This window comes from Strongylocentrotus purpuratus, unplaced genomic scaffold, assembly GCF_000002235.5.
Source record: "Strongylocentrotus purpuratus isolate Spur 01 unplaced genomic scaffold, Spur_5.0 spur5_scaffold_6, whole genome shotgun sequence".
Taxonomy (NCBI): domain Eukaryota; kingdom Metazoa; phylum Echinodermata; class Echinoidea; order Camarodonta; family Strongylocentrotidae; genus Strongylocentrotus; species Strongylocentrotus purpuratus.
Genome location: NW_022145612.1, coordinates 1,178,709 through 1,204,522, shown reverse-complemented (window position 1 = coordinate 1,204,522; position 25,814 = coordinate 1,178,709). Strand labels below are relative to the sequence as shown.

The window sequence follows — 25,814 nt, the reverse complement described above, 5'->3', positions numbered from 1 at the left end:
AATGACAAGGATCCACGTAGGTGTTGTATAAACTGTGTTATACCCCCTTCACATACACGGATTTTCCTTACGAGTCCTTACGGATCGCCAACTCGTAGTCATTCGCAAGCATCCGTAAATAACTCGCTGGTATCCGTAAATAGCTCGTCACAACTCGCAACAACTCGAAGACACTCGTAAGGATCCGTGAAAGGAGAGGCAATTTTTTTGACATGTCAAAAATCTTCTTACGATTGTCCACGGATTTATTTTTCCGTAAATAACTCGTAGATAGGTCGTAGCAATCCGTAATCATCGTTAACAGCTCACAACATCACGTAACCATCCGTAAACTGCTCGCAAGAATCCGTAAATGACTCGTAACAGTTTTTTAAACGATATTTTACGGTTAGTTTAAGATTTGTTTACGGATTGTTTACGGATTATTACGAAAGCTTACGTGTTGTTTACGATATCATTCAGGGTCTTGTTACGATGGCTTTACGGATTGTTCCCCGATATTACGAGCATTTAACGTGTAGTTACGAGTGTGTTACGAATAGATACGTACACTTTACGTATTCTTACGTATTGTTTACGATTTGGGGAAAAGTATAAAAGCTGCAAAATCCGAAGGACTCGTAAATACTCGTAACTAACTCGTAACTATTGGTCAAAACACGTAAACAGGTAGTTATATGCCCGTAAGATGATCGTAATTATCCGTGACAACTCGTAATAACTCGTGGAATTTTGCCGTAAATACATCGTAATAACTCGTAATAATCCGTAATAAATCGTAAGTAGCTCGTAATAACTCGTAATAACTCGTAACAACTCTTAAATAGGTCGTAAAAGTGGCCAAATCGTAAGGATCCGTGAAAGATCCGTGAATTTACGCGATCCGTAAGGACTCGTAAGGAAAATCCGTGTATGTGAAGGGGGTATTAGTATTAACTCATATGAGGAGAACATCATGCGTTTGAAGGTAACACAAATCACTTATATGTGGCCCTCTTTCTTTCCATCTGATGTAAGCTTGATATAATATCCATTATATTCTCACCAAGGTCTACTGCATCCACATCTCTGGGTAGCAAACAGTAGCCCCTTCTCCACGCACAATCTAGAACTTTCTTTTTGACCTGTTTGACGCTGTCAACATTCAGGACATTCACATGAAGATAAACCTGACCGTCTTCATCTACAACATCTAGACCCTTTATTAAACAAAATGTTTATTCAATGGATGAGAGAAGTGATACAAAGAATAAAATTGCAAGTACTGCCGAAAACTCAACCTAAGGCAATTTTAATATCCATGCCCACCCCTATTGAAATATGCGAACTTTACAATGATATATTACGTAATCCAAACATTGTTTCAATGTGCTACACAGAAACACATCGAAATTGACCTTGAGTTGGTTTCTCGAAGGTCTTAGAGATTGTGTTAAAGATATGTTAAGTGTACGGAAAAAATATTATTTATTTAGCCTCATCCTAACAATTAACTTTTTACATAAAGAATACATACATGTACCTGTATGTTAAATTGTATTCTTTTATTTACACGCAAGAGGTTTACGTTGAGGAAAGTTTTCAAATGTGAACACAATTATAAAAAGACACTGAAATAGAAATCACACACAATTAAGTTTGCTTTGCCTAAACCGTTCAGCACAGTGGTAATACGATGTGACCTAATCATAGCTTTTTTTTTGTTATTGGAATGCAAATATAACATTTCAAGGCAAAGCCAGACATTACATCTACTTACGAGAGAATGAAATTCGACCGTCTGGTCAAATAGTTTGTTGTACTCAAGCGTATAGTATGCTTCTCCTGACCCTTCGTCTATAGGACCCTTCTCGGCCTGGGTCTTTATTGCTTGATACAACATGTACAGTGGGTAGAAGGCGTACACCTGTAGTGTAACAAACAAATTATATATTGAGACTGCGAATGATGCGCAATTCAGCCTCTGACTGCAATGCATCGCCAAAATAAAATCATCAAAGAATTGAACTGAAATTGAATGCGTGTATATTACGTAATTAAAAAATGATTTATATGGGATACACACAAAAAAAAAGATCGAAATTGTCAATGGGTTGATTTCTTGAAAGTTTTCGCGATGGTGTTAAAGATATTTACTTCTTACTTTTTACCCATGTCACAATAATTGACTCTTTACAGAGAGAGGGGGGAGGGGGGCTGAGAATACCATTTTCCCTCTTCCAAACGAACTTGGCTGCTTCCATTTAGAAATTTTTCTTTAAGTTGGGGCACAATAGTTTGGATAAAAAAATAACTGCTAGAAATGGTAGGGATTAGATTATTTCCATAGTTATCTCTTGTTCCAGGCATTCAATGTTCTTCCTATTGTACACTTAATTTATATCCAATTCCTGGCACAATGTGCTAAATACATGATGTAGATTTACCTTACAGTTAGGTGTACAACAGGTTGAATATTCAACATTCTAACAATGTCATATTTGTAATTTCAGAAAAAGAAACCTTTTAATTTTGCTTAGAAAATATGAATATATTATGAAGAACCTAGAACTTTGTTCAGTTAATGGGATTAAGATAGTGAAGTCGTACGGAGAAGGTATTAAAGCATACGTGTACAAGATTAGGATGGAGCTAGAGTAAAAATGAATTTACAACACAAATAAAAATACCCCCCCCCCCCTATATTATAAAACAAAACAATCCGAACAATCGTAGTAAGATCTTCATCTCATGTAAAGATTATGAACATTACCTTCAAGTAAGAGAACATGAACAAGGTAAACCAGCTGCTGACCAGTTTCTCTGCGATTGTTTCCGTGCTGAACACATGAAATAATATTATAAGAATATCATATACAAGTTTATCAAAGATGTACTTTCTTGGAAATTACATATGTGTAATATGAGTTTCAGTGGCAACGTTACTGACAGATATGAACCATTACAATATATCATTACATATATTTGATTAGCGTACTATATGCAGTAACAATTGTTAACAAAGCTCTTGAGCCACGATAACCCCACATTCTTAATTCAGTCGAAAAATGTTGGCCTATTATTCGTGTTTAATTTATAAAGAACCTGCGATTTGGCTTCCTGCCCTCATAACAAGCCTAGTACGCTAATATACTTTTCAACATTGTGAGAAGCCCGGCCCCCCCCCCCCACTCCGAAAACGGACGGACCCCATGCGTGTTGCCAAAATGTCCTTTTCGTAACAAAAGAAAAAGGTCGACCCGTATTGACTTTACACACCGGACTTTTTCTGAAAGGGGGGGGGGTGCTGAAAAAGGCTCGTATACAAAAGAAAAAGGTCGAGCCGTATTGACTTTACACACCGGACTTTTGCTGAAAAGGGGGGGGGGGTCGGTTGGAACACACATATGCGTACTCTAAATAATACTGAGTGGGGGGGGGCGGGTTGAGAAGTCAGGAATGTACTTTATAAGACGCATTAAGAACCACAAAGAACAAGTGCTAACTCTAAAAAGGGATAATAGAGATGAATTTAAAACGTTACTTGGTGAATAGTGTGTCCATCTCTCTACTAGATTCGGATGCCATTCTGACTTCATCTTCAACAAGTGACATTACGACGCTGAAAAGGAAATAAAATGAAAGAAGTGCCAAAAGGTCATACTTTAATCTCCAATAAGAATTCCGGTGTGTAAAAAAAAGAATAGAATGATGTATACAACTTGAATGATCAGTAATAATAATTTCCGTACGAAAAGTTCCTTGGGATGATCTGATTCTCCCAAGAGTAAATATAGTGTTTTGGGTATCACTCTAATCATTTCGTCATCTTCACAATATTTATCTTTTACAGGGAGTATCGGTGTATCCTGCAGAATTCTACTGCACATTGATCTATTCTGTCGATTCATGGAAAGAAATTACCGCCTCTGGTCGAATGTTCTACATCATCATTATTAATTACTTTATTAGGCATTCCAACATAAAAAATAAATTTCAACAATAAAGTACACCATAAAGAAAAGGAATAAGGGATGTTGACCGTACATGCCCAGGTTGCCTGGGAAATGAAGAAAAAAAAGTAAATCTAATTACATCGACTGGTCACCTTTGTCCTATGTCAGGTCCCTGTTACGCTCTGCCCCACGACACTTTCCCCTCCCTGCCCTACCGCTAATCTGTCCTACCGCCAATCTGTCCTACCGCCAATCTGTCCTACCGCCGATCTGCCCTACCGCCAATCTGTTCCAAGAACCCACATGTCTTTCGTACCCGTTAGTCCTATATCCGACAGTCTAATGTCCTACCGGTCCTTCGTCCCTTAAGTTATGCTACTTCTTCATAATCATATAGGTTTGCATTATACAATTTTTGATGTTTGTAAAGCATTAAAATGTTCGGTAAACCATGGATGAAATTATTGGGTTTATCGGCACTGAAATTATGATGAAATGAAATCGCACTTAATTCGTTTGTACAGGCAATATGTGATCAGTAAAAAGAATTATGGCACTTCATCTTTGAGCTGCAGTGAAAAAAGTGAATATATGTACTTTGGCATATATAACTAATGACTTACTCTGTGAAGTGGATTGATTTTCCCTCGCTGACAAATGTTATTGCCAAAAGAGAGGCGATGATTTCCCTAAGAGGTGGAAAATGAAAGCCATATTAAATTTGCCTCGCGGCATGAAAGTAATACAGATGCTCTACATCACAAGATTTTGCAGCAAGATGCGAGTACGAAACTGCATAACCATATATAAGTGAATTTATAATCAGTTAATAATAGTCCTTTGGCAAGTAACAAAACTACATTTGCCTTACTGGCAGCAATGAATGCCTTGATTGCTATGAATGAGCACCGAAAACGGTGGCCACAAGGTCTGGGTAATATGAGAGCGCCTTGAGAACATTGCGTGGTGAATATGTATGAATAGTAGTATCATTATCATGAATCGTACTTATTTCTGTTTAAGATTTTGACCACGAAATATCGATTCAAATAATGGTGTTTTTAAAAAAATGGTTAAGGTCCTTTAAACTACCTTTCACGACCACGTCCTTCCTTCTTCCTCTCTAGTTGTCTGATGAAGTCTATCAAAACTTCCTTCTTCTTTAGCATACGGTAGAAGGATATCACCGAGTGTTCCATAAAGTCTTCCATGTACTGGAAGTAAATATTTTAGGACAGGCATAAGATCTTTATGGTGCACAAGTTAAAATCAAGAATGATCTTTTTTTATAAATACAAGTCAGTTATATGCTTTGCATTTGGCAACGTCTCAAATGTCCCCCTCCCCCTAAAAAAACACACTAATCGCAATGTAATTAGTCGTGAAGAACAAAACACATTTGTTTCCAACTAGTGCAGTTTTACTATCAAATCATGTATATACTCTATTGATAAATTCGTAGTTTAATGGGACTTATTCGGAATAATTACTCCATTATCTGACATGTTTGAATACCATATCCTGACTTAATCTTTATTACCTCAGGGTCCGTTGTTTCTGGGTGCACACCAAGCCCATTAAACAACATCATTGTCAAATAGTGGACGTGTCCTCTAAATGGTATCCCTTGCTTCTGTGTTCTGTCGTCAGCTTCGGATACATCTAAGCTCGTGTTACCAACTATCAGCAAACAGGTAAGATAATTTATTGTAATTAATGAGCATTCCATATACTATATATTAAGTCAAGATAAATCACAGTGTTAACCATGAAAACAAATTTTGAGTAAATTCTAAAGAATAATAAATGATTAAATAAACACCTCTAATTTGTTTTATAGAGAGAGAAAAAAAAGCTGAAAGAGGCGCTTCTACACGCTACTAAACTCTTTCTTCGACAATGTTTCCTTATATTACTATCATTTTAAAATCTGAAAATCTGAAGGGGAATCCTATCACATACACTGCTGAAGGTGTTTGATTATCTATAATGACTACTTTCTTCCAGCTTGATTGACATTATTGCTCCTGGTAATACAGCATTTTTATCATTGTCTGTATTAAGGACTTTTCTTCATGACCCGCTTTCTACTGCGCACATTGGCGTATCGATTTTGTATGTTTTGGTGTTCAAATACCCCCCCCCTGGCAAATTAGGGGTGTTTTAGGTGTGTTCAAACACCCACACATACCCCCCCCCTCCCCCTTGGCAAAAGGGGGGTGTTTTAGAATTTTAAAGACAGTTTTTTTATCTTTTTCTCAAGGGGGGGGGGGGTAGAAGGGTGGATGTTGAGGGGGAAAGGAGTACTTCCCCCCCCCCCCCGCTCATTCACCGGCTGGCTGATTCGTCGCTAAATATTTCTCACGAATTTGCCCCCAAAACACCTCCCCTTAAAAAATCCTGAATTATGTGATTGTAACAAGTGTGGTATCACTTCAAACGGATGTAACCAGGCTTATGCATAATTATGAATGTAATTGCAATTAATGTCCTTCCTATTATATCTTAAAACACACAGATACAAACAAGCGAGTATATGTAGGAACATTGGTGCACGCAGCTTTATCTTTTTATCGATTATTCATTAGTACTTACAACAACAAAAAACGCCGCCATTTACCGCGACATAATTATGTGAACGAGCCCGAACAAAATCACGTGTAAAATGTCCCAGGTACATTAACAAATAAAGCCAATGCAGAGCAAAATGTATTCACACACACGCCCGAAACCCACATGCTCGCACACCCCACGCGCACACATACACACTTACATGCATTACATCTACAAAACATAGTTTTACTTTTTGTTAGACCAAAGTGCTGGTATCTCTTTGGTTAGACATACCTTCTCGTATTCTATTCATCATGTTGCTACGGACCATTTCTACTTCTTCCCTAGCTCGTTGTAAGTGACGCTGTTCCTTCCTTGACCACCAAACCAGAATGATTATCAGAGTAATGATCACAATGAGTCCCATCATCATACTAAATATTATGATGGGTAATATTGCACTGTCACTTGTAGCCGAATATGAAACAAAGCCTGGGTAAAATCGTAAGTTCCCATGCAAAACCTAAAAAGACAACAGAGTCATTTTAATATCATGTTATTGTGTTGGTTAGGGTGTGGGTTAACAATGACATGCACAATTATTCTTCTCCATACCCTCTCCAATTACACAAACGCCAGATAAACGCACTTTAAAACTAAAACAGGTGATTTACCGGTTTTTACAGCACCGTTATTTGTTAATTAATACTAAATGAGCCTTTTCAGCAATATGTTGTCCAAGGGTCGCGTAATGCTCATTTCCGAGTGAGATGGAAATTAAAATAATATATCTGTACACGTCAACTGTGCTTTCCTTACTGTAGCAGCATTTATAATCTCCAATAAATTCAGAAATGGTTAACAGCCAATAACTGAATTATTCATACTCCGAAAAGTGGACTGGTTGAATTAGGGCCATGGTTAATTACTTTTAGATGTAAACTCTAATTTGTCACATTCTCACTATCTCAGGATACATAAATCGGAACAAATGTATATTTCGCATATTCATTTTAAAAATACAAAACTTTGAAAGAGTCTGAATAATTTAGTTATTAAATTTATATCAAAGAAAGCTACAATAGGGATTACATGTATGTTTAAGGTAATCGTTATAGGTGTATGACTCTGTAATAAAGAAGCGCCATGCAAAACAGGTCTTAACAACCAATACGAAATCAATACGAAATAATTGTTGAGTTTTAAAGTATACGATGATGATAAATACTTTATTTTATATTCATGTATATATACTTACGGTCACAGCTGGAAGATTTTTTGCATCTCCCTGACCTAGTGTTCCATTTAAGTATCCTGCTTGAGGCTGGTCATCCGGTAGCTGACAACGCAGGACATTAATTTCAAGATCATCAACAGTGCATTCTCCATCAGGCCCTAACAAAACTAGTACATCGTCTTCTGTGCTTGCCAAGGTTAAATCCATGCCCTAGAAAAACATAAAAGCAAAATTTACAATTTTAGCTTCAACCACTTTAGTCATAGCATGTGTAGTCAAGCCTGTGAATACTAAACAAGATACAATAAAACAAGAAAAAACAAATCAAAGTCCTTTAATATTCCATTGAACCGAATAATGTTCAGTGTAAATTAATTTACCTATTTGAGATAACCAATAACAAAAACTATACAAATAATAATAATAATTATAATAAGTTACTCAAAATATTTAAATACACTTTGCATTAGACACAATAATAATGATACATAATTATGAAATACATTTGACAAATATCCACATTACATTAATTTCACAGCTATTAAACATTACTTTACAAATAGTATTGTATTACATTACATTAAAATTATATATAAGATGTAGTCTTATATAAGGGCAGACATCATGACGTAATACAGAGAATATGGAAATTAATATAGCAGTCCACAACTATAACATGACATCTTATTTTCCAAGTGTCTATTAAGCCAGCATTTACATTTAATGATAAAGCATATGACTATTTCTTCACTATGTAAAAAGGTAAAGTAATTGAGTATGCTTTCATTTTTAGAAGGCAAATTTCTCCTGTGAATTTACAAAGAATCATGACAGTCATTAATTCAGTATCAAGAATAGTCTACAGGCAATATTTCTATTACATGGCAGAATATAACAGTCTATAACAACGTCTACTACAGTAATTCAAATTTCAATTAAAAAAAAAAAAAAATACAAAATTGATCATGTACGCGAACCAAAACGTATCTGCAAATACACAGTAATGTTGACAACATTTTTCGAAATGATTGATCAATACAAGCTAAATTACTTATGTCATAAACAGAAATTTGGTGTTGCAGGTGTGTATGAAGAAAACTCCTAAACTTACTGTAATCTCGAGTCGTTTATTAGCACTCTTATAAATTCTGGTGTTCCCACTGAAGTTTTCATACACAGGGTCTGGGAAATATTCAATAGTGCCGCCATCAATCACATATCCATCAAAGTCAAAGAATAAATTCGCGATCATTGCATCGTCTGTTGATCGTCTTCTTCTAGCAGGGATAGCATCATTAGGAAAATTTGGCGTTGGACATGTGAGAATGGTTTCTGTTCCATTGCAGAGCTTTAGGACATTAATGTCAAAGCATTGATAAAGGATAAAGAACAAATGATATAAAAAGTATTAAAATTCCATTTCCATTTCATGTAACTGCACTATGATCACATGTTTGAATGCGCCAATCTATAAGATCCAATCATTTATGAACACAACCAAATGTGATTTCAAAGAGAAAATTTGGGAATAAACCTGTAGATTAACAATTACATGTGCAAATGAAGATTCTTTTTGCATGGCAGAACAACTCATTTATTTGTATATACAACTGACAAGCAAATACAAAGTATGCTAAGCAGTACTGTGTCAAATAAATTGATCTAAAGGTTACTAAATACAATGTAAAAGTGTATGCATGAGAAAGAGCATACAGGTAGTTATCCAATCTTTTACAGTCAATAGACATATCTATGGTTATTAATCTCCTAAACATATATGGGTTTAATTAAAATGTATAATATCAACAACAACAAAAAATGCTTAACCCAGCATTCTACAGGCTATTAAACAATTAAGGAGTATGAAAGAAATAAAGGATAACATAATACCCTACACAATGACTAGTATGCCTTCTACAATGCACATGTACTATTAGAGCATGTACAGGAAAATCAAATAATCTTCTCATAAGTTGCATCTATGTTTAATGGGTGTACTTAAAATTGCCACATTTCTTTGTAGAAGTAATAAATGAAGCTCGTATTTTTAAATTACTATAACCTTACATACAAAGCAAAATATTTTTTGATAATCCGATACCTTTTACTGGTAATGGGACTTGAATGAAATATAGAGAATGGATATCATACCTCAGAATTGCTAGCATCAGTTGTGAGAGATGTAACTACAATCCTGGGTTCTTGGATCAGATCAAATCTTACGCCAGTTAGTGTGATATCGGGACCTCCTCTGTTGAAATAAAAAATTAATTCAAGGTAAGCTTCAAATAACACCTATATATAAGAAAACAGTCGTATGTGAAAATTACAGACAGGGAATACTTTATAATATTAGACAGCTTAGAGATGTGATTGGTTCAGAGCTCGCCACGTGATATCGATTGCGAGGATCGTAATTGTTACGTAATAAATATCTGGATAACATTTGGTCAATTGTAAAAAGAAGAAAAAATTAACAAATCGTCGAGCTATATATTCTTATGGTATGTAGTATCTATGAAAAATATTGATACCTTTATAATTTACATGTTAAGATGTTTGTTTGGGCCAAAGCATACACAATTAAAGAAACAGTTCAATAAAAGCTTCAGAGAAATAGAACAAAGAAAAAGAGGGTTAGATTTTTTTTTTCACTGTTGAACTCACTCATATGAAAAATCTTGTAATAGTGAAGCAATAATGATGTATTCTGTCATACCATGGATAACTCATCCAGTTGTTTTATACAAAGTGCAACGTAGTGAATATAATCCCTCTTCTTGAATCAAAAAATATATTCTATTGATAAAATGAACAGGGATAGTTTTAATGATTTCTGAACAAAGGTACAGTTCTCTATGTATAACATTACATATTACTACTTTGCCAATTGTTAATTTTCAATACCACTTGTTATCTCTACTTTCAAAAATACCAGAACTTCCAATTTTTTCAGAAACTTACAAGAATCTGTTTCTATCTGAGTCATAATTCTATGATAAAGTAATTCCCCCAAATGCTTATCATGACTGCGTAAACCATGGTGATTCTTTATAAACAAGTAAATGAATGACAATTAAGGATGAAAACAGAAATACAAATTTATATTCCAAGTTACTTACGACATGATAGATGTTGTTCTATCAATATTTTCAATCCTTGGATTCGGCATGTAGGTAAAGTCGTAACCGCTGAATTGTCTTTCTTCTCCATCAAATGTCATGGCCAGGGTTACGGAAACCTCTTCATTCTCCGGTATGCTGCTTGTGATGCAGGTTGCGATTTCGTCTTGAACAAAACTTCAAAATAGCAAATAATTCCCACTTTATATTATATGTAATTCTATTATAATATTTTCCTTATATTTGTTTGAATTTATGAAGCCTTTCATGAATGGATATGATGGAGTTAACATATTTAATTACAAACTATTCGAAAATGGCATCAATGAAGAAATGTGTACACTGAAATATTTCTCAAGGCCCATTAGCTATACAAATTCTTCTCAAAATTCAATTGCGCTTCATTACTTTTAATAACAATTAAAGTTTAAACAATAAAGACTTATAGTGGACTTTACAAAATTATTACATCAAGCATTAAATGCAAAACATATTACTTACATCTCTATGCAGTCTGCATCTCTGAATCTTGCAGTAATGTCCCTTCCAGTGTCCAAGTACATGCCACTGATAGTGATTTCTGTACCCCCTGCCACGGGTCCTTCTCTAGGATTAAACCCTGTGATCACAGGATCCTATCAGAGACCACAACATGTTATCATATTGTATATACTTGTATTTCAAGGATGTGAAATAAAATGTATGGTCAAACAAATCAATACATCTATCCGTTACATCTTGACAATGAATTTAGGATCAAATTGACTTCCCTTCCATGAAAGAATTAAACATGTTTTTTTTATAATATACATGAACGTGTACTAAGAGCTTTAACCGGTGCAATAATAGGAAATATTGCTGAAAAATCAGACTATGTAAACATGTCTATCGTTCGTATGCTATATTTCCATAATTTGTTTCACTCAATAATCATATTCCGATACCTCGGCTACATGTATGATAATCAATATTAAAGTCTACATGCAGACTTTTATAACATCATTAATGCATTTCAGCTGTTTTCGTTTTGTTTTTGTTTGTCATGTAAACCATTCGATTCAATGAAATTAAATTCAAACATACACCACATTAAAAAAGAAAATAATGCATCTAGCAAGTGTCGTAGAGATAACAACAAGACTGGTTTTCATCTTACTTACCCTATACTGAAATTCTTTAGTGCTCTGTCCTGTCTTATATCGTCCCCCTGACGCCACCGTGATTTCAATGCCTCCCGATATTACTTCAGTAGATATCGCTGTCATACAACTTACACTGCAAAACAAAAACGAACGAGACAAATGCGACTGCGTATCCTATATGCCCCCGCCTTTAATTCAGTACAAAAAATATAGAATTATTTGTGACATATCATAATGAAAACAAAAAGTCAATCTCTTATATCTCTTTATATATCGCAATAGCAAGGTTAAAACCTGTTATATGATAAATTGACCTCTGTGACCTTTGACATTCGAACCCAGAATCTAATCAGATCATCTGCCCATGTTGATACATAATATCTCCGAGTTTGAGCCTCATATCTCAGTGGTTCTTGAGATATCGCGACTACGAGGCGAATACCTGGAATTTGATAAACTGACCCCTGTGACCTTTGACTCCAAAATATAATCAGACCATCTTCCATGTTAATATATATTATCCCCAAGTTTGAGCCTCATTGCTCTATTGGTTCTTGAGATATGGTGATAACGAAGAGAATACCTAGAACTTCATAAGTTGAACTCTGTAACCTTCGACTTAGTTACCCCATAATGTAATCAGAATTCCTTCTTATAGTGATACATGCTTTCATCAAGTTGAAGTTCATATCTCAAGTAGTTCTTGACACATCTCGTTAAAAGGAAAGTTAGAGATAAAGACCAATTATGGTCATGCGATTGCATTGTGAAAGAAACGTTGTGGAATCGATCAGAAAAGGTTGATCATCTAGCATATAAGTATTGGTGTGTACTGCAAGGTTCTGGATTCATCAAAATGATAAGAAATTTGGCCCAGTCTTCGTAAAGTTACAAGCACTGTACATAGAAAGATGTATATGGGACTACGCACACGTGCGCGACACGTGCGTTTATCTCTCACAGACCAATAGATAAACTAATTAACCAAATATATCAATTAGTAGGCGGTTTCCCGGCAACATTTTTATCATCATGTATTAGTCAAAACATACTCTTTCACATGATTGGTAATAAGAGCTTCCATTTCATTTTTTGAAATTGGGGTGTTTCCAATACTGGTCTTTACCTTTAAGTTCTGTTTTCAGACCGCGAATGCCTTCAAAGTGCATGATTGCTCTTATATATTGCATTTCTAGTGCCCTTTGAGAACCTTAAATTGCTATAAAGGTAGTTTTAGACCCCAAAATGTATGAAATTTAGCAAATACGATCATACCAATTCAGCTCCACTTTAAAAAAAATACGGTGACCGTTAATTAATTATTTAATTAAAAATAACAATACATGGGCCAGTTGGTTGTGCGTAATATAACCAACACGAGAATGCCAACAAAAAAGTCAACATCGGCATTGGCTGAAATATGACTTAAAAGGCGCTATTTCGTTTTTTTTTCAACGGCTTTTTCAAATTATCTAATATTTGTGGTGGTACACAAGTATTAGAAATTATTATATTTATGGATATTTCAGCCGTCTCTGAACCGATTTTGATCAAACAAAGATGATTTTGTCACTTAGATTGTACTTTCTTTCAAATTTGACACTCAGTTTTTCATTATCTCACAACAAAAATATCTTTTGTAGCGCCATGTGCAACAGAACTCTACAATCCTTTTAACGAGAAAGCGGGACATACGGACAACCCGAAAACATAATGCCTCCGGCAAAAGATAGACAATAACATATTACATGTGAATACACGGTTACAGTGTAATTTAATTGGAAAATACAGCCCTGTGTCATTTGACCGACACCCTTGTGACCCTAAAATATATCTTTTTACCTCAAAATTTCGTTATATAATCTTGCCATACACAAGTCTTCATATATATAAATATATATATATATATATATATATAGAATATTCAAGTATGGAAACTATACAATAGGTGTTTTAGGCAAGTGGACAAGTCTCGTGACTGCGAACCAAAGGCTAGGGGGTCTCATTTATGTAGAACTACTGTAAGCATGCGTGACCACAGGTTTTCTAGACTCCCCCTAAACGAGGACTTCTGAAGCCAAAACACACCCTAAATGACGATTTCGCGTGTTCCCCCCCCCCCGAATTCACAACCTAAACGGGTATTTAAAAAAAGTATACTCCTAAACAAGTATTGTACCATTGTACCCCTTGAGAATTTTGAAGTGCGACAGGGATTAACATTTAAGTTGTTGTAAAATTCGCACTATAAAAAAATTGTTGCAATAGAAAAGCAATAACGTCAACCTGTACACATCCAAATGGGTTTAATGAAAAAAGAATTTCAAATTTGATCTTTTTTATATAAAGTACAGTTTGTACACAAAGTACACAATGTACAGTTACTATTCTACTATGCAAAACAAAATATAAGGGATCAGCTATAGGCGTAAGACTTGGTAGGTCATCTGGATCGGTACCGTCGGCACCCATCTTGATCTACTGAAGATCTTAAGATCGTTTCAAACCGACTCGCGCTAGATAAGCTACCTCTTGCGGCCGTCGTCCACACTATGAGCAAACACGAAGAATTATTACCCCTTCGACCACCCCCCTCCCCGGTCTGGACCTGAGGGCTAAATAAATATCCCTAAACACGTATACCGGCGCGTACAAAAGGATTTTGCATCATTTTGAAACACTATTATATGCAGTTGTATAAATGGTGAAATGCATTTTACGCATATCATTTGCTATTAACAATTAGTTACTCCTTGTACAAGATTATCAAAATTAGATTAGTACGAGATGAATTTGTATACACGTATATATTTTGTATAATGTTAAAATTCATTCTGAACATTGTGTTATATACACCTGTCAGAAAACTGAAGTAAAATTGATAAATAAGAGTAAATATAAGATATACCTCTGTCCTGGCTGGTAATATTCGCCCATGTCTGTCAAATCACACTGCAAGTCTTGAATAAGAATTTGAAGTACATCATCAAATACCACTCCTATGTCGGTTCCGATGATTTCTAATCTTGTACGGCCATTGATAGGACCTGACAAGGGGTCAAACTTCAGGAAAAGACAAAAGAAATTATAAATTGATCCCATCAAACCTCTTTATATCCTACTGCTTCAGTCTATCACTACCGTTAAAAGGAATAATTCCACATTTGGGAATCTTGTTGTCTTGTTTGTACTTATCATGCGTCAAATATAAGATTCCCTATGTGTACATGTATAACACTAATAATGAATATCAATTATATGTACATTTATATTAAAATAATTCTTAACATTACAACATTTTCCAAAGATTTAAGGCTTGCTCAGATATGTCGCGGTAAGCCACGCCGCTTTTTAAAACGTGTATATGAATGAAACTGGGCGCAACAAAGGTCGTACGAATATTCCCTTCATAAGCTTTACATGTGTTAAAACATACAGAAATGGGAAGCGTTTTAGACTTGCTTCGTTATGAAAAACAACGATTGCGGTTTATCGTGGCATATCTGAAAGACTTAATAGTTTGGATTTATATCCTGTACGAACAAATATTCTCTTACATCAGTGATAACTGGTGCTAAACATAACTGTGTTTCATTCTGATGGATAAACAGGTTGTTCTGACAAACTTCACTTTGCATGACATTGCAGTCATCACCACACCAACCACACTTCAAGATTGATGGAGTTGCATCTCGGGAAAGGCATCGACTGCAACTTCCACTGTTAACTGAACACTTGTAAATGGTGACTGCAATTAAACAAATCAACAAAACAAAAAACCTTCATCAAAAATATTCATTCGATGCAGCTCGGAAGTCTAGTATTTCTTCAGACTAATTTGTTACCGATTTTTATGACATATTAGACAATTGTTTAATTTCACAATGACATTTTTGGAAAGACTTTTTAAACATGCAAGAGCATTCACAAGAATACTGCTGCCATTAAAATTGTGCCAGACTACTACATACCCATACTTCGCCTTATTGTAAGAATTTCAAAACTGAATAATTAGGGTTCATCATCAATCCTTAAGACTGACCATTTTCTCAAATATTACAGTGATAAAGAGTAGACATAATAATACCCTCAGGGAACGATCACAAAACAGAAGAAGTAAATCCATCCTTCCAACTGCATGCACAGGTGTAATTTTTATGACACATTCAACTAGTTTTTAATTACAATATTTACAATATTCAAAAGGAGTATTGTTCTAGTGAAAAATAAATTTAGATTGGCATTTGGGCTTACCTCACTTTCTTTACGTTTGTCTACTGGTTTACTCACAATTTACTTTTTCGTGTATTACATGTAATATTACATGTAATATTTGAAGCAGAAACTTGTGAATACTTATTTTTAGATCTAATTTTTTTCACATGTAGCTAACATCAAATTATGTAGAACTTTGCAGGAATTATGAATATGTCATGTACGTATCTATGAAACTTAAACATTATCAGTGTCCTAGTATTCACATTATGCAAGGAAACCCGTCTAACTTCCAGACTTCACTGTCAGACACTATTAAGTGACTGACTGACATCTGAATAACATATATGACATGAGCTGTAACAGGTTTAAAGCATATTTCTACATCATTAACCCACTACTTGTAATGGCCAAAATTAAACTGATTGAATCTTTTTGCAGCACAAAACGTACTACCATTCGGTTAAAGGGTCTGAAAATCAGATTATTACTTGTGATTGCAATCACTTAAGTCGATTCGACAACTAATGGTCGTTTTCCCCCCACTTTAAGCCATTTTCAAGGCCTTTCGTTTTGAGTAAAGTTCTTTCAAATGCCGTTTGAATTTAACCTTTTCATTTTCTGGCCTCTAAATGGGACAGATTACTTTTAAACTATGATGTAATACTGTACCAACCATGCGTTTCTGACAGGTCATCTATGCTGTTCTGTCCATTCCACTTTACAGAGACACTGATATTATTCTCGAGGATATTTTCATTGTACATGTACTGAAAACAAACAATAAAACACAATTGTATGACAACAGAAGGAGAGAGAAGATGTCTGGAAGTACATGGGACTTGCAGTCCAAATCTATCCACATGGTTACAAGCTGTTCTCACTATGGTCAACTATAGTGGAACAAACAGTGAACACCACAGTTTACTTTGGCCAAGTAATATTTAGCTGTATCATATACTCAAACAATGTGGTGATCTCAGGATTTCATTCCGTAACAAATAAAGACTTTACAAATATGTATATCATAGACTTTGGATATACAAGTAGTTTACCAGTAAGAATATCAGTGAATAGATACATGCTGAAGCTTTTGGTCTTCCACTCAATCGGAGTAAAGCACAATAAGGAACGGAAAGCCGTAATCAGGCAACATAGATGGAAACTTAAGGAACAATGTGCACCACGAAAAGCTTCAGTATGTCTTTTTGTACTCGCAATCATCTCTTCAGTATAATTTTAGCAGTAACCAAATAGTAGTTGGAAAACAAAAGGCAATATATCTGGTATTTCAGTAATCTTTAATCTGCTACAAATAAACGACAAGAAAGGTTGACAAAAAGATATTCACACAACCACGCAAGGACCTTCAAACTACTCTTTGATTTAACAACATAATCATTTTCTTTTTTCGTATGTAAATTAATTCGCCACACAATTTATATTAAATATACAGGTTAACATTTTAGAGTAGACTTATGACCTTCTATGAATACTTGCACAATATGTCTTCATTTTGATGTTATTTGGAAAGTTCTGAAAGTTCTGAAAGTGCTGTGAGCAACTGAGCATAACTCAAGATTTTACCTGTTTATCATTGCAGAGAATGTAGGTTTCATTAAAAGTGGTACTAGGTACTCTCACTTCTTCTCCTTCAATGTCAAGGATGCAGTCATATGTTACTGGGCCCTGGAAATATACAAACAGTGATGTTTTTGCAAAGATATGTGTAGTATTAAAGGGCCCATGACATCGAAATACAAGTGTAGTCCTGTTGGTGTGTAGTCCTGCATTCATCTCATATTTTGATATGTAAACTTCTGAATTTGTTTCGTAGATTTTTAAATAATTTTTGAAATATTTGTTTTTCAAACTTGCTAAGCTCCATCCCCAAAACCTCCAGATCTCATTCCCCTTGTGACATCATCTGTCAGTCATCAATGAGCTAACTTGAGAAAGTGGTATGTATCTTTGCCGAAGTCGACCACCTGTTACAATACGTAATACAATAGCAACAAGTTGCTATGTCAGACATGCTGTAGCATCACCAGGAAGACAAAGGCAATGATGATGTATTGTACATATGTATGGAAGCATGCAATTATATTATATAAAGGTGCTAAAGGCCCGGTCACACAGAGGGGACGCATGGGCGACGCACAGCCAGCGCACTGGAAATTTGCAAGTTTGGCCAGTGCGTTGTCGTTCGCTAGATGTGCGTCATCATTCGTAACTCGTTCGTCGAGCGCGCTGGACCAACGCTGGATGCATTCGTCGCAATTCGCTGTGTGCGTCGGGATTTTTTGAGCATGCTCAAAAGTGTGCCCGGAGCTCGACGAATGAATGTACACGCCAAAAGGACGCCAGACATGCGCGGAGCGCGCTAGACCAACGCCACACATACGTGGAGCACACGCCCTGTATACGCGCAGCGCGCTAGCAATACGCTATGCATTCGGTGTCAGCTCGCTAGCTTCTCCCAAATCCTGAAAAAACGTCGGGCACACGATTTTTTCCGATTTTCATTGCGCCGGCCGTGCGTCCCCCATGCGTCCCCTCTGTTTGACCGGGCCTTTAGCTGGGGAAAATTACATACTATTGTCTATTCCAGAATATTAGTTTAGTCTGACATGTCTGACATAACAACATAGCAAATTATATGTTGCTATTGTTTGTGGTATTGTAAAAGGTAGTCAACTTTGGCAAAGTTACATGCCACTTTCTCAAGTTAGCTCATTAATGACTGACAGATGAAGTCACAAGGGAAATGAGATATGGAGGTTTTTGGGGTGGAGCTTAACAAGTTTGAAAAACAAATGTTTCAACAAATATTTAAAAATCTTTGAAACAAATTCAGAAGTTTACATATTAAAATATGAGATGAGGACTGCACACCAACAGGAATACAATTGTTTTTTCGATGTCAGGGCCCTTTAAGTCGTGTCTTGTCGTTTCTTGTTCGTCATAATGTATTGTGCTTGTTATAAATAATAAGGAAACTAAGGTCTTTTAATTGGAGAAAATTGAATCACGGTAATGTACATTGCTTCAGTCCAAATTTACTAGTCGGAACTTTAAGATAAATGTACGTGTAAATGCCATATACTATTCATACTGGCAGACCGAAGTCAAGTCTTGTTCATAATCTGCTCGTAACTTAAAGAGGTGAAGAGGTAACACATATAATGTAAGTCCACTTCCAACACATTGTTTTCACTATATGCACTAGTGAATCTCTTGTATCCCTACTAGCTTCATAATAATATAATTACCTTTAACTGATCTGTAGGAAGGTTCTTTGCAGAAAGTGAGAAGCCGGAAGAAATCATGACTGGTATAAGAAACGATTCTGTTGCTCCAAGCAGCTGAGGGCAAAACCCCTGTCCTACGTTTCCAGCACCATCAGGATTCTATAGGGACGAACATACAGAACATGTGAGCACGGAAATCGGTAACCTTGAGCATCCCTTGCTTAGTTCATATGTGTGCTATAAAAATGTTTAATAATATAATTACATGTACATAATTATAGTAATAAAGCAAGCAAGATCTGCATGCTTAAATGAGCAGTAGTCTAATTTATTACTTAAACCTGTGTATTTAGTCTATCGACTAGAGGTGTTGTGGACGAGTGGATAAGTCGCCGGACTGTGGATCACAAGGTCCGTGGTTCAAGTCCCGCCATAGCACTAACATTGATCAAGACATTGATCTACATTTGCCACTCTCCACCCAGGTGTTAAATGGGTACCCGATAGGATTTACATGTGCGCATGTAAAAATGACGCCTGGCTGGAATGCTCCCCAGGGAGTGGAGAATGTGCATACATTGTGTGCGGGTAAGCCTGAATCCAATGACCGGGATAGTAATATACTTATCTGTAAAGCGCTTTGTGAGGGCCCCCGGTCCTGAAAAGCGCTATATAAGAACAAGCTATTATTATTATTATTATCTATCTATCTAAGTATTTTCTCCCGGTTCGGAGATTGATTGCAACGTCTCTCCATTTCACTTTTACCATTCTGGTGCACTCTTGCAGTTTTAGTCCACTCCAGTTCTTGACATTCTCTTCCCAGTGTAATTACTATTTGACCAAGAGACATTGACCTTCGTGTCAATAAATGTACATTTCATTCCTTTAGGATGCCAGACATAATTTATGCGAGGGCATGAAAACCATATACAGTGATCTATTTGCACCATAGGAAAGCTGAAACTATGGCATGAAAACACTTTCGTTTGAAAACTGGTGTCTCTGCATGAATTGCTTACATTTACTCCAAAAACGACTGTATCTCCCGTTTGACATGAGTTGCTATCGTCTGTGCATTTGTTTTCATAAACACACCAGTCACATGGGAAGCGGGTCATAACACAAGATGAACATCTGCAAGAAATTGAAAATGACTGTTGTATTAAAACTAATACCAAACTATTATTATTACTATTCACAATGATGCAAGTGAAACCCTTTCTACAATACTGCCAGAAATTCAAATTTGTTCATTATAAACAACCCCAATACCAACGAGAACTCATAGATAAAATAGCTTGCTGAAGTTTAATGAATCCAAGAACTTACGATTTAATGTGACTGCAGTCAAAGAAGAAGTAATCAGTGGTCACAAAGTCGACACTAGTTTCAGTTGAGACAACAGACAGAGGCAAGTTCAAGAAGTACACTAGCAAGCAAATGAAAAGAAATATTAAACATACTAATCATTTTAATGCAGACAAAATCATGTATGAGTGAATGAAGATGAACCACTTTCTGTTTTTCGTCTTATATCAATAATTGTTGAGGGTCAGTGGTACTGGTAACTGTCGACGAATAATCAAGCAGATTATTAAACGACAACTAGATAGAGAAAAATATGATGATTACATCTGTCCTACGTGTACCTTTATACGATGGGAAGGTCCCAAATAAAAAAACACTTCACCTTGTGTTCAACGCTCAACCCAATATACTTCGTGGATTCCTGCATGTCTCTTGTGCTTTAATGAGTTGTCTTTCAAAAATGTCAACAACAGCAAAATAAATAACTACATTAGATAACAAAAGATGTACCCAATTTCAATGATTTTTTTAAACAGGTATTGGTATTTTAATTAGGTATCAATAGTCAGCACATGCTATTTATTCAGATGGATGTGATTAGATTAGCTAAGACAATGTACGTGTACATGTACGATCCGCACTGATACACATTTCATCTTTACATGTACTTACTTCCATCTGGAATTGAAGGTATGCTGTTTGCAGGAGGGGATAAACAGGTTACAGTATTACCGGTAGTTGTAGCAGAGACCTCATAAGAGTTAAAGGCACACATGTATTGAAAGCTACTCCTAAGATCTGGGAGCTGTTGTACTGTGATGGTAATCTATAACAAGAATGGGCAAAAAGAGTGTGATTTCTCAACAGGACTCACATGCACAGGAAATCTCACATGTCATTCTACAATTTCCGTTTCGGTTTAATAAAATTTGGAGTGGACTATTAGGCTATTATTATTATTATCAGGTGGGCTGTATAACGTACAGACCACCTTATAATTTCGTTAGAATTGCCTTTATTTATTTATTTATTTTTCTTACATCTAACCACTTTTTTGTAAGCACGATTACTTGAAAATGGCTCAATCAAATGCCTTCAAATTTAACACACATGTGTATAGGCATATGTACAAAGCACAATAATGTTTTCAACATTGACCTTTACTGATGACGTCATCTAGGCGCCATTTTGTAAAATTTTACGAAAAACAACTCATGATCATATCTTCATAACCAAAAGCTATTTCTCATTCATATTTATCATGATCAAGGTCAATATCCGCCCGGTCAATTTCAGGTCAAATAACGCGCGCGTCAATGCGCGTGCAAAATGTTCAAATGCTCAAAATCGTCTCAAAATCATTTTGCATACGTTTTAGGCCATTCTAAGCATTTTGAAAAAAATCGCGCACACGCGCATGCGCGCGCGTTTTTGCGCGTAAAACTATTACACAACATAGAATCGCCATTTTTTTTTCTTTCATAATATTCCACATATTTTTACAAACAAATTGATACCATGTTTGTCTCTTTATGACTATTAATAATGGAATGATCGACCGTTGAACGAAAATTTCCGTGCGCGCGAGCTCTTGTAATACATAGCATATAGTGGCAAAAACATGCCTATACAAAATCCATTGTAGCTCTTTAGGATGCACGGTGACCCCAATATTTTTTCATATTTTAATAGAGTATGAATCAGAGATATGATTTCATGTCTCATTTGACCCTCAATTAACTCATGACGTCATCATAATGGCCTCTGAACTCAAAATTTCAATTTGCCTATTATGACGTCAGCATATTTTTGGAAAATTGATTGTATCTTTCTAAAAATTGATCGATTTTCTTCAAAATTGTGATATGTTCTAGCTGAGTCAATTCTCTACAAATCCAGTTTCACAATTTTTCATTTTGACAAAGGCATCATGGCGTATTTTTGCGATGAAAGGAGGCATGTCAATTTTTCACATTTTGCGTGTATTCTCTAGGGGACATGACTTTTTCTCAAAACTTGATTCTACATTCCCGTCTTTCGCGAGCAATATCTACGTTGTTTTAGCTTCATTTACGCTGAACTTCGAGTATGTTGTAGCTGAGACAAAAAGCTATCTCAAATTTACCCTTCATATTGTCTCAATTTTTTGTTGGATCAGCCCACCTATACTTGTTCCAAACAAGTATTACAAATCTAGTTATTATTATGTTATTGCTTTCACTTTTAATAAGTTGTATTTCATTCCCTGGCTATGATATTTCAGACGTTGTAATGAAAATGGAAAACTAATGCAATATTTGTTGTTGTTGTTATAACTGATCATGTCAGCAGTCTCTGCATGGTTTGTCCTAAATCATAAGTAAGCTAGTCAAGTATCACTTATAACTGATATTTACGTATAAAGTACAAAATATATTTTAAACACCTTTAAAGGGTTCAGACCAGCATGGATATGCAGACGGGAAAAGGAAATTTGAGACAGTGAAATTACAATTGTATTTACTTCCTGTTGTGTCTGACGATAAGGCAGACTGTTTGGCTGGACATCTGAGATGGATACACACTGTACGGCATTGTATGGTAACCATCGAGTTGACTCATCACCTAACAAGCATGCCTCATATCTTGTGCACCTTTAGAATAAATGGGAGTGTAGAGAATCAATTCATAAGATTTTATGATATCATCCATGGATGATTTTTACTTTTATTAAACTCTAAATGCAGGGTGAAGTGCATTTAAAACAGACTTTTGAGGGTATAAACTCCACAAATTTATTGTTATAGGTTGCCTTTTTCTCCCTCGCATTTGTTGTTCAGGATCTAGTACTCTTGCGCCCTAATTGGATACTGTTTATATTATACAAAGGGTTCAAAATATCTAATCATTCTCGTTTTTTTCTCCCTATTATGTTTCATCATCCTCTTGTTTAATATACGGTATTGCATCTTCAACAAACTTTGCAATGGTTCAACGTTTACAAGACAACTTAACTTTTGGTTACCTTGCTAAATTCCTTGACTATATTTCTCCTGAGATTTCATTAATTTTGCATCCCATTAGAAGAAGCGAACAGACTATCTCTTAGAGATGTTCAAAATTAGAAATTCTTCCGTTCGATTGCAAGGAATTTAATAATCCAATATTAGGTCGGACATCACCTTATATTCGGGAAGCGAGGTGCCTGCATATATTTTTTGTATCATAATTTTTTATGTAGAGTATTTTTGATGACAAATTAAAATCATCAGTTTCTTTTCCTTCTTTTACAATTATGCACAGGATGGTTTAATAATATTCAGCCAGTGCCCCCCCCCCCCTCGTGACAATACGCCCATATGCCTATAATGGGTAAAAATTTCAAGAAAAATATGTGTTTGAGGATTAGAAATGGGAGTCTACCGCTTATTTAACAGTTGATAGTTTGGAGAGGGGAGGGGAGGGGGGAGGTGCTATTGTTAGGCCCTGGTGCAATAATTACCCAGATATGCCATTTCACAATTTCCACAGAATTCATTCTCTACTTCGTGTGTGTCATGTTTTACATTCATAGTACTTTTGTAGGTCTCAAATTAAAAAAGGTTGAAAAGCTGTTCTAGAGTACGCCATCCATAGTGAGAGTCTCCATCTTTTCCCCCATTTATACAAAAGCACCCACCTTGCGTCTAGAGTACACCATCCACAGTAAGGGTCTCCATCATTTCCTCCATTTCCTCCAATGCATTCATCGCAGGTCTGGTATTGACCACAGTTTGTCAAATCCAATGTCAGGACCTACATTTTGTGTGTATAACATGAAGATCAATTTATCGAACAAGTTATTTGTGTTATGTTGATGAAGCTGATTCACATATCCATGCTCACCATGTATTGTTTTGTATTTGGTAAAATAAGTAGACCTTTAAACGGACCAACACAAAAAAGGATTAATATATTGTTTCAAAACATAAAGTTATCCTCCAAAGCTATACGAGACATTAAAACAGTAAACAAATGAAAATCTAGTGAAAAAAAGGAGGGGGAGATTTATATCATAAGAAGGACCAGACAGGGCTTAAGAGTTCACTTATATGCACATCAAATTCAGAGCAAGCACAATTATGACTTGTCTGCCAACAAGTGCCTTCACCGTTTTGCGCACTCAAACTTGCAAATATTTATTTACATCACTCCAAATAACCAGATCAAAATAATTTCTACCTTTTAAATGTTAATCATTATGAAAGAAGATATATACCTAGCAAGGTTGAGCTCGGTATTTTCACGATAGCATACAGTCATTCAATTTTAAGTAATAACATATGGGAAAAAAGGGTAGAAAAGTCCGAAGATTTACGAACAGAGAGAATACATGTACTTTACATTTCACCTTTTTGATTAATTGTTTCCACTCAAAAGATAAATCAGGGCATTCAAAAATGAAATCACATTGTACATTAAAAAATATATAGATTCTAAGTCAGTTAAAATTTTGTATACAAATTAATCATCATCTGAATCACAGAGTGGCATTATAATACTACACTGACAATTTAACGCTTCAATTCTTCATTTGGAAAGAGACTCTACAAAGGGCAATTCAATTTGAGTGACAAGGTTAATTAATTGGAACTTCAGTACCAGGCAAGAAACATACATGTACATGTATATATAAAGATTTCATTCTAAACATTATGGTTATATGTATGTAATAACCAAATGTGCATACACCAATAGAGTATCAAAGTGTGACGTCATATTAGCCAAGTTGCCAAGGTAGCCGGTTCCAAACAATTGTGTGCTAAACAATGGCGGAGGAATCACATCAGCGAAGCCTGAATGATGTTGCGATGAACCTCATGTAAGAGCTCTGCTGTTTGGAACCAGTAAACTGAACGACATTAGTACATGCATTGGCCAGTGGCTGTACTAGAGGGGGCTTGGGGCTCAAGCCCCCCCCCCCCCCCCCACCCCTTAAAAAAAACCTCACACCCCCAAAATTTTCGATTTTAAATTTAAGCAATATATGTGTAGAAAGAGAATAAAAGAACCATAAGTCGCGCCCCCAC

The 25,814-nt window shown here is 35.7% G+C and overlaps 1 protein-coding gene across 1 annotated transcript in view; it reads right to left on the bottom strand.

The window, feature by feature from the left end:
• Positions 1 to 25,814, bottom strand: part of LOC100889038 (plexin-B1) — a 41,574-nt gene that overhangs the window by 5,628 nt on the left and 10,132 nt on the right. Inside the window, exons 4-27 of the mRNA XM_030972626.1 lie at positions 24,425 to 24,540; positions 23,270 to 23,399; positions 21,439 to 21,592; positions 20,788 to 20,887; positions 20,478 to 20,592; positions 19,477 to 19,614; positions 17,792 to 17,893; positions 16,881 to 16,974; positions 15,547 to 15,737; positions 14,898 to 15,052; positions 12,008 to 12,122; positions 11,349 to 11,482; positions 10,848 to 11,024; positions 9,877 to 9,976; positions 8,837 to 9,073; positions 7,747 to 7,935; positions 6,783 to 7,011; positions 5,476 to 5,615; positions 5,028 to 5,149; positions 4,559 to 4,624; positions 3,524 to 3,601; positions 2,753 to 2,819; positions 1,760 to 1,906; positions 1,046 to 1,199 (exon numbers count right to left, since the gene is read on the bottom strand). Coding sequence (XP_030828486.1) covers positions 1,046 to 1,199; positions 1,760 to 1,906; positions 2,753 to 2,819; positions 3,524 to 3,601; positions 4,559 to 4,624; positions 5,028 to 5,149; positions 5,476 to 5,615; positions 6,783 to 7,011; positions 7,747 to 7,935; positions 8,837 to 9,073; positions 9,877 to 9,976; positions 10,848 to 11,024; positions 11,349 to 11,482; positions 12,008 to 12,122; positions 14,898 to 15,052; positions 15,547 to 15,737; positions 16,881 to 16,974; positions 17,792 to 17,893; positions 19,477 to 19,614; positions 20,478 to 20,592; positions 20,788 to 20,887; positions 21,439 to 21,592; positions 23,270 to 23,399; positions 24,425 to 24,540 — 3,250 coding nt within the window. The remainder of the gene's footprint in view (positions 1 to 1,045; positions 1,200 to 1,759; positions 1,907 to 2,752; positions 2,820 to 3,523; positions 3,602 to 4,558; positions 4,625 to 5,027; positions 5,150 to 5,475; positions 5,616 to 6,782; positions 7,012 to 7,746; positions 7,936 to 8,836; positions 9,074 to 9,876; positions 9,977 to 10,847; positions 11,025 to 11,348; positions 11,483 to 12,007; positions 12,123 to 14,897; positions 15,053 to 15,546; positions 15,738 to 16,880; positions 16,975 to 17,791; positions 17,894 to 19,476; positions 19,615 to 20,477; positions 20,593 to 20,787; positions 20,888 to 21,438; positions 21,593 to 23,269; positions 23,400 to 24,424; positions 24,541 to 25,814) is intronic.